This window comes from Lactuca sativa, chromosome 7 (genome assembly GCF_002870075.4).
Source record: "Lactuca sativa cultivar Salinas chromosome 7, Lsat_Salinas_v11, whole genome shotgun sequence".
NCBI lineage: Eukaryota > Viridiplantae > Streptophyta > Magnoliopsida > Asterales > Asteraceae > Lactuca > Lactuca sativa.
Window position 1 is genome coordinate 196,560,004 of NC_056629.2, and position 11,056 is coordinate 196,571,059.

Consider the following 11,056-nt stretch of genomic DNA (forward strand, 5'->3'; position numbering starts at 1 on the left):
GTGGTGATAGTAGAGGTTTGGCGGTGATGTCGTTGGTTCAACAATGTTTTCATCAGATCTTATATCTGCGTTTCGTTGGCTGTTGGGTAGCGATAAGGGAAAGGGAAGGCGAAGTCGGAGAATTTGCCTGAGGAAATGATAATGAGGATGTCGCCAACGGTCGTGTCGTTCGTCGTAATCTTGCTATCGAAGATGGCTAGAGAAAGTAAGATAAGTAGGGACGAGCAAAAGGACCAAACCGGCCCGAACCGAACCGGAACCGGGAACCGGCTTCGGCCAAAATCAAGAACCGAACCGGCCCGGCGGTTCTACCGGTTCCCGGTTCCTACCGGTTCTTGTCGTGTCTTCAAATGTTGGAACCGGTCCTCTAAAAATAGCATCATACGGTTCCGGTTTTTGCCGGTTCTACCGGTTCCGGTTATATCAGTTCCGGTTCCTACCGGTTTCCGGTTCCAAAAATACACAAAAACAATATCCCGGTCCGACCCGACCGGTTCCATCGGGTTCCGGTTCCGGTGTCGGTTCCGATTCCGGTACCGGTTCCGGCCGATTCCCCGGTCCATATGCTCATCCCTAAGGATAAGAATAAATGAGCTTGTTGATAGGATAGAGAGATTAGATCTAGATCTGATTTTGAATAAAATATTATGTGTTTAAGAAAATGAGTTTAGATTTCATAATATTTACTATCATGACACTCCTATTTTACTCCTATTTTATGTTTATTAAAACGGGCTACGATTTGTATCTATTTCCGATCATACCATTTGTAAACATACATATAATAAATTAAAAATATAATTATAAGCTAAAAAATAATTGTTCTTAGGTTCTATTTTTTCTCATTTAATCTTCTCTCTCTTTATATATATATATATATATATATATATATATATATATATATATATATATATATATATATATATATATATATATATATATATATATATATATATATATATATATATATATATATATATATATATATATATAGGACGGTGCACTTGAGATTAAAAAATAGAGAGATCTTGAGATTCAGCCTCAGCCACAAATTTCTCATTTGCCGCTCTAACGTTTCAGCGTACCGATAGCGGGGGAGTATGCCTAATTGTAAATTATTATATGGAAAAGAGAGATAATCATATATGATTATACATGTTTATACGTATATGTCTAATCATAAATGATTATAAATAGATGTTTGTTCATAGATTGAGTAATCATATATGATTATGACTAGGGATGAGCATTTGGACCGGAGAACCGACCAAAACCGGAGCCGGAACCAGAGAGAACCGATTGGGCCGGGACCGGGATGATATTCTTGTGGATTTTTGGAACCGAGAACTGGTAGGATCCGGAACCGGTAGAACCGACAAAAGCTAGAACTGTATGTTGCTATTTCTCGAGGATCGGTTCCAACATTCAAGACACGACAAGAACCAGTAGGAACCGAAACCGGTAGAACTAGCAGTCCGGTTCGGTTCCTATTTTCCACCAAGTTCGGTTCCCGGGCCGGTACCGGTTCCGGTTGTGGGGATGGTGGCCGAGGATAAAGGAACGGGCGGCACTACATAATCATTTATAATTATAACACACTTGTTGTGCCGGGGCACCGGAAGGTTAAAGCGGCATATGTGAAACACGTGGCTGATGTTGAATCTTAAGATCTCTATTTTATTTTTAATTTTAACGGTACCTACATCTTTCTCTCTCTCTCTCTCTCTCATATATATATATATATATATATATATATATATATATATATATATATATATATATATATATATATATATATATATATATATATATATATATATATATATTAGTTATTCAATGGAAGTATAAAAATAGCTTCCTGATAAATCAACTCCCACTTAATCTAAATAATGCTTTTACAAAAATACCACCTTATCTCTTGGCATATATTTTTTTTTAATAAAATAAATAGATATTTCTAAAAATATGAAAGAAAGACAATTATGTCACTTAAAAGAAAACGAATCTTCTAAAAATGTGGATTTCAATTTCATTGCTTAGATTTGAAATCCCCCCTATTCTTGATTTTTGAAAGAGATGACATTAAAACCAAAGCCCAATATCTTTCAAACTACTTAAAAAAGAAAACATCATATTCTACCATTTCAACAAAAACTAGAGCACAGTAGCTATAACCCACTTCAAAAAAACATTTCAAAAGTAAACATCTATCGTCTTTAAAGCAAAATTTGATTTGTATTTAAACCTTTTAAAAAACTGATACTAATCATCCACATCTGTTGACAGATACCACTTGCAGCCAATGACGATCTTGAAGCCATCAGCTAGGGTGGGACACAACTTGTTTAAGTAAGTCACGACATGGGCGGTCCTTACATGCAACTTTATCCTCTCTTCCTTCAACATTCTAAGATAAGTTGTGAATACACAAAAAAAAAAAAAATAACAACTACCAGTAAATATAAATAAGTAAATAAATAAGTAAAAAGCACAAAATTTGTACCATCCTAGTCTTCTGAATCATTGGTGATACCGTACTCCACCCTCCCTATGTCTTTTAAGAAGCAATGTTCTGAACCCACTCCGGGATAAGTTGAGCCTATTTTAAACTTTAAACATAATAGATTAAACATCACATATGTCAAAGATCAAGGGGGGAAATAAACAAACCCAAATTTACCTGGGATCCGAAATTTGAATATCATGAATGTAATTGTCCTCATCATCCATTAAGATATACGTAAGTGCTCCATGAATCAACCCCGGCTCCCCGTCTTTCAAAGTTGATAAATCTTTCCAGAAATTTCCATGATGCTTATGTTTAAATCGACCTGAAATTTGCACCCCGATATGTTTGACTTCCGGATCTTGAAGAAACTCATGAAACATGCCAATGGCAAGTGATCCTCCTCCGACGTAAGCAAGGATGACATCCGGTTTGCCAACCCACATTTCGAGTGATTGCTCCCTTATTTCCTTTCCAATAACCTTGTGGAAATCGCTAACCATAATGGGGTACGGGTGCGGTCCCAGAATCGTGTTAGTTTTTCACGAACCACAAAAGACAATATTCAAACAGAGATGAAACATGGAAGAAAGTATGCCAAAGCTTTTGAGGCTTTTCTTATTGAACTTGAAAACAGAGAAAGTGATGCATAATCACGTACACATAACTAAGTTATTTAAACAAAGGAAATTACATAAAAATAGGAACTACCTCCACTAAGCTTATGACCAGGACTTTCAAACACATGGTTTGATTTATTCCACACTAAAAAAAACACATGCAACAGCTTCTGAATTACTTTTCAATATTTTCCCCCTTAATTCAGGCTCAAACCTTCTTAATTCCAACGAGACTTCACATATCTTCATGTTTTACTCTTCTCAGTGTCTTAGTGAGTATGTATGCCTTCTGCTCTTGACTGTTTACATGTCTCACTGTTATTTCCCCATTCTCTATGCACTCTCGAATGAAGTGAGATCTTATATCAATGTGCTTGCTCCTACCATGAAAGATTGGGTTCTTCATGAGATCAAGAGATGAACGATTATCAACATACAATTCTACGGGTGACACACATTGCCCTATAATTTCACCAAGAAGCCTTCGAAACCATATTCTTTAGCAAGCTGCCAGAGTGGCTGTTGACCTACTCCAATGCCTAAGTAATATGATAGGAGATCCAGGTCACTCATCTCAAACTTGGTATTCATATCACTCTTGAAGTCTTGAACCTACTTGTGGCAACTGCCAGTTACAAGCAAATCGTCTATATACACCCCAACGATCAGTATGTCACCATTATTTTTCTTGGTGTATACCGAATATTCATGAGCACAACGTACAAAATCCAATTTTTTCAGATATCGATCCGGGCACACATTCCAGGACCTTGGGGCTTGCTTTAAGCCGTACAGGGCGTTAATCAATTTGTACACCTTGTTTGTTTCACTTTCTTTTTGGTAACCTTCTGGCTGTAAGACGTACACCTCTTCCTCTAATTCTTCGTTAAGAAACGTCGATTTCACGTCAAGGTGATGCACCCACCATCCATTAGATCCTGCTAAAGCTAAAATGAGACGTAACGTTTCAATTCTGGCCACCGGTGCAAAGACTTCATCGTAGTTAATTCTGTGCTTTTGAACATACCCCCTTCCTTTGCCACAATCCTTGTCTTGTACTTTATGATTTTCCCAGTTGGGTCTCGTTTCAGCTTGTACACCCACTTCAACCTGATGGCCTTGCGATTTTTAAGGAGGTCAACCAAAGTCCAGGTGTTGTTCTTTTCAATCGACGCCAATTCTGCATCCATTGCTTTTATCCATTTCTTTTTCTTACTTTCTTCGACATATGATGTTGGTTCTTCATCATTGTATACCAACATAAGTTCTTCAGGAGGGAGTTGAATTTCTTTCATGTTCTCGTACAACTCGATGAACAGTCGGTAGCGTTTCGTGGCACCAACACACGTGGAGCTTGAGGCGGTGCTCAAAGACGTGATTGAAATTGGGGCATTTGGAGTATCGGGTGAATCAGGCGTACTCAATGTGTTAGTAGGCGTGTTATGTGGGCTTGACTGTGAGTTAACTTGGAAATTAATGGGTTGAGAGTCTTCGGCCCACTCATCGTTACTTTGTGATGACCCAATTTCTTGTTGTGGTGTATCCGGATCACACTCGAGTTCTTCATCATAAACATCATCGAGGTTAAAACCTTCGACAACGAACTTTATCCCTAATGTCACTTTAACCTTCGAGCTATTCTCCCACATCCAACCTTGTTGTTCATCAAAGACTACATCTCGACTCGCATGTATCTTCCCGGTGTCTGGGTCCAACAGCCTATATGCTTTTGATCCTTTTTCAAATCCCAGATGAACTAGTCGAACACTTTTTTCATCTAGCTTCTTCAGATACCCTTTTGTTATCCTCATGTGAGCGACACAACCAAATACTTTGAGGTGCACGACTTGTGGATTTCTCCCTATCCACATTTCACATGGTGTAGAGCCTTTTATGACTTTCATACTTACCATGTTGAGTACATAAACAACGTGACTCACAGCCTCTCCCCACAATACATCTGGTACATTTATTGTTTTCAAACTGCTCCTAACCATCTCCAGTATAGACCAATTTCTCCTTTCTACCACCCCGTTCTGTTGTGGAGAATAGGGTGTTGTGACGTGTCGATCGAGCCCGGTCTCGTTACAATACATGGTGAATTGATTTGAGAGGAACTCCCCTCCTCTATCTGTTCTAAATATCTTCATCTTCTCACTTGTCTCTGCTTCAACCATTGTTCTAAAGTTCTTGAATGTCTGAAATGCTTCATCATTTGATTTTACCAGTTACAAGCAACTCATCTACATACACCCATAGCTAGACTCGAGACAGTACGAGTAATACTCGCCCTTGCAAGAACAAACGGATGGCTTGTGCACCATCTAGATGTGAAATCAGCCTTTCTGAATGGCAACTTAGAGCAAAAAGTTTACGTATCTCAACCAGAGGGATTCGAGAAGAGAGGTCAGCTAAACAAAGTGTTTAAACTGAAGAAGGCCCTCTATGGGTTGAAGCAGGCACCTAGAGCCTAGAACGCATGCTTAGATAGATACCTGGAGAATTTGGAATTTGCCAGGTGCTCTCAAGAATACTCGGTGTACACTCGAAACAAAGCCGGTAAAGTCCTAATTATGGTAGTGTACGTAGATGACACTACCATAATTAGGACTTTACCGGCTTTGTTTCGAGTGTACACCGAGTATTCTTGAGAGCACCTGGCAAATTCCAAATTCTCCAGGTATCTATCTAAGCATGCGTTCTAGGCTCTAGGTGCCTGCTTCAACCCATAGAGGGCCTTCTTCAGTTTAAACACTTTGTTTAGCTGACCTCTCTTCTCGAATCCCTCTGGTTGAGATACGTAAACTTTTTGCTCTAAGTTGCCATTCAGAAAGGCTGATTTCACATCTAGATGGTGCACAAGCCATCCGTTTGTTCTTGCAAGGGCGAGTATTACTCGTACTGTCTCGAGTCTAGCTATGGGTGTATGTAGATGAGTTGCTTGTAACTGGTAAAATCAAATGATGAAGCATTTCAGACATTCAAGAACTTTAGAACAATGGTTGAAGCAGAGACAAGTGAGAAGATGAAGATATTTAGAACAGATAGAGGAGGGGAGTTCCTCTCAAATCAATTCACCATGTATTGTAACGAGACCGGGCTCGATCGACACGTCACAACACCCTATTCTCCACAACAGAACGGGGTGGTAGAAAGGAGAAATTGGTCTATACTGGAGATGGTTAGGAGCAGTTTGAAAACAATAAATAGTCGGAGAATTTGCCTGAGGAAATGATAATGAGGATGTCGCCAACGGTCGTGTCGTTCGTCGTAATCTTGCTATCGAAGATGGCTAGAGAAAGTAAGATAAGTAGGGACGAGCAAAAGGACCAAACCGGCCCGAACCGAACCGGAACCGGGAACCGGCTTCGGCCAAAATCAAGAACCGAACCGGCCCGGCGGTTCTACCGGTTCCCGGTTCCTACCGGTTCTTGTCGTGTCTTCAAATGTTGGAACCGGTCCTCTAAAAATAGCATCATACGGTTCCGGTTTTTGCCGGTTCTACCGGTTCCGGTTATATCAGTTCCGGTTCCTACCGGTTTCCGGTTCCAAAAATACACAAAAACAATATCCCGGTCCGACCCGACCGGTTCCATCGGGTTCCGGTTCCGGTGTCGGTTCCGATTCCGGTACCGGTTCCGGCCGATTCCCCGGTCCATATGCTCATCCCTAAGGATAAGAATAAATGAGCTTGTTGATAGGATAGAGAGATTAGATCTAGATCTGATTTTGAATAAAATATTATGTGTTTAAGAAAATGAGTTTAGATTTCATAATATTTACTATCATGACACTCCTATTTTACTCCTATTTTATGTTTATTAAAACGGGCTACGATTTGTATCTATTTCCGATCATACCATTTGTAAACATACATATAATAAATTAAAAATATAATTATAAGCTAAAAAATAATTGTTCTTAGGTTCTATTTTTTCTCATTTAATCTTCTCTCTCTTTATATATATATATATATATATATATATATATATATATATATATATATATATATATATATATATAGGACGGTGCACTTGAGATTAAAAAATAGAGAGATCTTGAGATTCAGCCTCAGCCACAAATTTCTCATTTGCCGCTCTAACGTTTCAGCGTACCGATAGCGGGGGAGTATGCCTAATTGTAAATTATTATATGGAAAAGAGAGATAATCATATATGATTATACATGTTTATACGTATATGTCTAATCATAAATGATTATAAATAGATGTTTGTTCATAGATTGAGTAATCATATATGATTATGACTAGGGATGAGCATTTGGACCGGAGAACCGACCAAAACCGGAGCCGGAACCAGAGAGAACCGATTGGGCCGGGACCGGGATTATATTCTTGTGGATTTTTGGAACCGAGAACTGGTAGGATCCGGAACCGGTAGAACCGACAAAAGCTAGAACTGTATGTTGCTATTTCTCGAGGATCGGTTCCAACATTCAAGACACGACAAGAACCAGTAGGAACCGAAACCGGTAGAACTAGCAGTCCGGTTCGGTTCCTATTTTCCACCAAGTTCGGTTCCCGGGCCGGTACCGGTTCCGGTTGTGGGGATGGTGGCCGAGGATAAAGGAACGGGCGGCACTACATAATCATTTATAATTATAACACACTTGTCGTGCCGGGGCACCGGAAGGTTAAAGCGGCATATGTGAAACACGTGGCTGATGTTGAATCTTAAGATCTCTATTTTATTTTTAATTTTAACGGTACCTACATCTTTCTCTCTCTCTCTCTCTCATATATATATATATATATATATATATATATATATATATATATATATATATATATTAGTTATTCAATGGAAGTATAAAAATAGCTTCCTGATAAATCAACTCCCACTTAATCTAAATAATGCTTTTACAAAAATACCACCTTATCTCTTGGCATATATTTTTTTTTAATAAAATAAATAGATATTTCTAAAAATATGAAAGAAAGACAATTATGTCACTTAAAAGAAAACGAATCTTCTAAAAATGTGGATTTCAATTTCATTGCTTAGATTTGAAATCCCCCCTATTCTTGATTTTTGAAAGAGATGACATTAAAACCAAAGCCCAATATCTTTCAAACTACTTAAAAAAGAAAACATCATATTCTACCATTTCAACAAAAACTAGAGCACAGTAGCTATAACCCACTTCAAAAAAACATTTCAAAAGTAAACATCTATCGTCTTTAAAGCAAAATTTGATTTGTATTTAAACCTTTTAAAAAACTGATACTAATCATCCACATCTGTTGACAGATACCACTTGCAGCCAATGACGATCTTGAAGCCATCAGCTAGGGTGGGACACAACTTGTTTAAGTAAGTCACGACATGGGCGGTCCTTACATGCAACTTTATCCTCTCTTCCTTCAACATTCTAAGATAAGTTGTGAATACACAAAAAAAAAAAAAAAATAACAACTACCAGTAAATATAAATAAGTAAATAAATAAGTAAAAAGCACAAAATTTGTACCATCCTAGTCTTCTGAATCATTGGTGATACCGTACTCCACCCTCCCTATGTCTTTTAAGAAGCAATGTTCTGAACCCACTCCGGGATAAGTTGAGCCTATTTTAAACTTTAAACATAATAGATTAAACATCACATATGTCAAAGATCAAGGGGGGAAATAAACAAACCCAAATTTACCTGGGATCCGAAATTTGAATATCATGAATGTAATTGTCCTCATCATCCATTAAGATATACGTAAGTGCTCCATGAATCAACCCCGGCTCCCCGTCTTTCAAAGTTGATAAATCTTTCCAGAAATTTCCATGATGCTTATGTTTAAATCGACCTGAAATTTGCACCCCGATATGTTTGACTTCCGGATCTTGAAGAAACTCATGAAACATGCCAATGGCAAGTGATCCTCCTCCGACGTAAGCAAGGATGACATCCGGTTTGCCAACCCACATTTCGAGTGATTGCTCCCTTATTTCCTTTCCAATAACCTTGTGGAAATCGCTAACCATAATGGGGTACGGGTGCGGTCCCAGAATCGTGTTAGTTTTTCACGAACCACAAAAGACAATATTCAAACAGAGATGAAACATGGAAGAAAGTATGCCAAAGCTTTTGAGGCTTTTCTTATTGAACTTGAAAACAGAGAAAGTGATGCATAATCACGTACACATAACTAAGTTATTTAAACAAAGGAAATTACATAAAAATAGGAACTACCTCCACTAAGCTTATGACCAGGACTTTCAAACACATGGTTTGATTTATTCCACACTAAAAAAAACACATGCAACAGCTTCTGAATTACTTTTCAATATTTTCCCCCTTAATTCAGGCTCAAACCTTCTTAATTCCAACGAGACTTCACATATCTTCATGTTTTACTCTTCTCAGTGTCTTAGTGAGTATGTATGCCTTCTGCTCTTGACTGTTTACATGTCTCACTGTTATTTCCCCATTCTCTATGCACTCTCGAATGAAGTGAGATCTTATATCAATGTGCTTGCTCCTACCATGAAAGATTGGGTTCTTCATGAGATCAAGAGATGAACGATTATCAACATACAATTCTACGGGTGACACACATTGCCCTATAATTTCACCAAGAAGCCTTCGAAACCATATTCTTTAGCAAGCTGCCAGAGTGGCTGTTGACCTACTCCAATGCCTAAGTAATATGATAGGAGATCCAGGTCACTCATCTCAAACTTGGTATTCATATCACTCTTGAAGTCTTGAACCTACTTGTGGCAACTGCCAGTTACAAGCAAATCGTCTATATACACCCCAACGATCAGTATGTCACCATTATTTTTCTTGGTGTATACCGAATATTCATGAGCACAACGTACAAAATCCAATTTTTTCAGATATCGATCCGGGCACACATTCCAGGACCTTGGGGCTTGCTTTAAGCCGTACAGGGCGTTAATCAATTTGTACACCTTGTTTGTTTCACTTTCTTTTTGGTAACCTTCTGGCTGTAAGACGTACACCTCTTCCTCTAATTCTTCGTTAAGAAACGTCGATTTCACGTCAAGGTGATGCACCCACCATCCATTAGATCCTGCTAAAGCTAAAATGAGACGTAACGTTTCAATTCTGGCCACCGGTGCAAAGACTTCATCGTAGTTAATTCTGTGCTTTTGAACATACCCCCTTCCTTTGCCACAATCCTTGTCTTGTACTTTATGATTTTCCCAGTTGGGTCTCGTTTCAGCTTGTACACCCACTTCAACCTGATGGCCTTGCGATTTTTAAGGAGGTCAACCAAAGTCCAGGTGTTGTTCTTTTCAATCGACGCCAATTCTGCATCCATTGCTTTTATCCATTTCTTTTTCTTACTTTCTTCGACATATGATGTTGGTTCTTCATCATTGTATACCAACATAAGTTCTTCAGGAGGGAGTTGAATTTCTTTCATGTTCTCGTACAACTCGATGAACAGTCGGTAGCGTTTCGTGGCACCAACACACGTGGAGCTTGAGGCGGTGCTCAAAGACGTGATTGAAATTGGGGCATTTGGAGTATCGGGTGAATCAGGCGTACTCAATGTGTTAGTAGGCGTGTTATGTGGGCTTGACTGTGAGTTAACTTGGAAATTAATGGGTTGAGAGTCTTCGGCCCACTCATCGTTACTTTGTGATGACCCAATTTCTTGTTGTGGTGTATCCGGATCACACTCGAGTTCTTCATCATAAACATCATCGAGGTTAAAACCTTCGACAACGAACTTTATCCCTAATGTCACTTTAACCTTCGAGCTATTCTCCCACATCCAACCTTGTTGTTCATCAAAGACTACATCTCGACTCGCATGTATCTTCCCGGTGTCTGGGTCCAACAGCCTATATGCTTTTGATCCTTTTTCAAATCCCAGATGAACTAGTCGAACACTTTTTTCATCTAGCTTCTTCAGATACCCTTTTGTTATCCTCATGTGAGCG

The 11,056-nt window shown here is 38.8% G+C and overlaps 2 protein-coding genes across 2 annotated transcripts; both read right to left on the reverse strand.

The window, feature by feature from the left end:
* Window positions 1-2,262: 2,262 nt before the first annotated feature.
* LOC111877274 (tryptophan synthase beta chain 1-like) lies at window positions 2,263-3,009 on the reverse strand. The gene is made up of 3 exons (XM_023873796.1): window positions 2,681-3,009; window positions 2,534-2,599; window positions 2,263-2,407 (listed from the first exon to the last, which is right to left on the reverse strand). Exons 1-3 carry the CDS (start codon window positions 3,007-3,009, stop codon window positions 2,263-2,265), a joined length of 540 nt encoding a protein of 179 aa, XP_023729564.1.
* A 5,363-nt stretch (window positions 3,010-8,372) lies between these two features.
* On the reverse strand, window positions 8,373-9,121 carry LOC128127403 (tryptophan synthase beta chain 1-like). The gene is made up of 3 exons (XM_052765888.1): window positions 8,793-9,121; window positions 8,646-8,711; window positions 8,373-8,517 (listed from the first exon to the last, which is right to left on the reverse strand). Exons 1-3 carry the CDS (start codon window positions 9,119-9,121, stop codon window positions 8,373-8,375), a joined length of 540 nt encoding a protein of 179 aa, XP_052621848.1.
* Between the last annotated feature and the right edge of the window lie 1,935 nt (window positions 9,122-11,056).

What these genes read in the sequence shown, in the direction of transcription:
- LOC111877274 (XM_023873796.1), bottom strand. Translation starts at nt 3,009, where the DNA reads ATGGTTAGCGATTTCCACAAGGTTATTGGAAAGGAAATAAGGGAGCAA. An exon ending in ATTCAAATTTCGGATCCCAG is followed by an intron (nt 2,600 to 2,680) that starts GTAAATTTGGGT and finishes AGTTTAAAATAG; the next exon opens with GCTCAACTTATCCCGGAGTG. An exon ending in CATAGGGAGGGTGGAGTACG is followed by an intron (nt 2,408 to 2,533) that starts GTATCACCAATG and finishes AACTTATCTTAG; the next exon opens with AATGTTGAAGGAAGAGAGGA.
- LOC128127403 (XM_052765888.1), bottom strand. Translation starts at nt 9,121, where the DNA reads ATGGTTAGCGATTTCCACAAGGTTATTGGAAAGGAAATAAGGGAGCAA. An exon ending in ATTCAAATTTCGGATCCCAG is followed by an intron (nt 8,712 to 8,792) that starts GTAAATTTGGGT and finishes AGTTTAAAATAG; the next exon opens with GCTCAACTTATCCCGGAGTG. An exon ending in CATAGGGAGGGTGGAGTACG is followed by an intron (nt 8,518 to 8,645) that starts GTATCACCAATG and finishes AACTTATCTTAG; the next exon opens with AATGTTGAAGGAAGAGAGGA.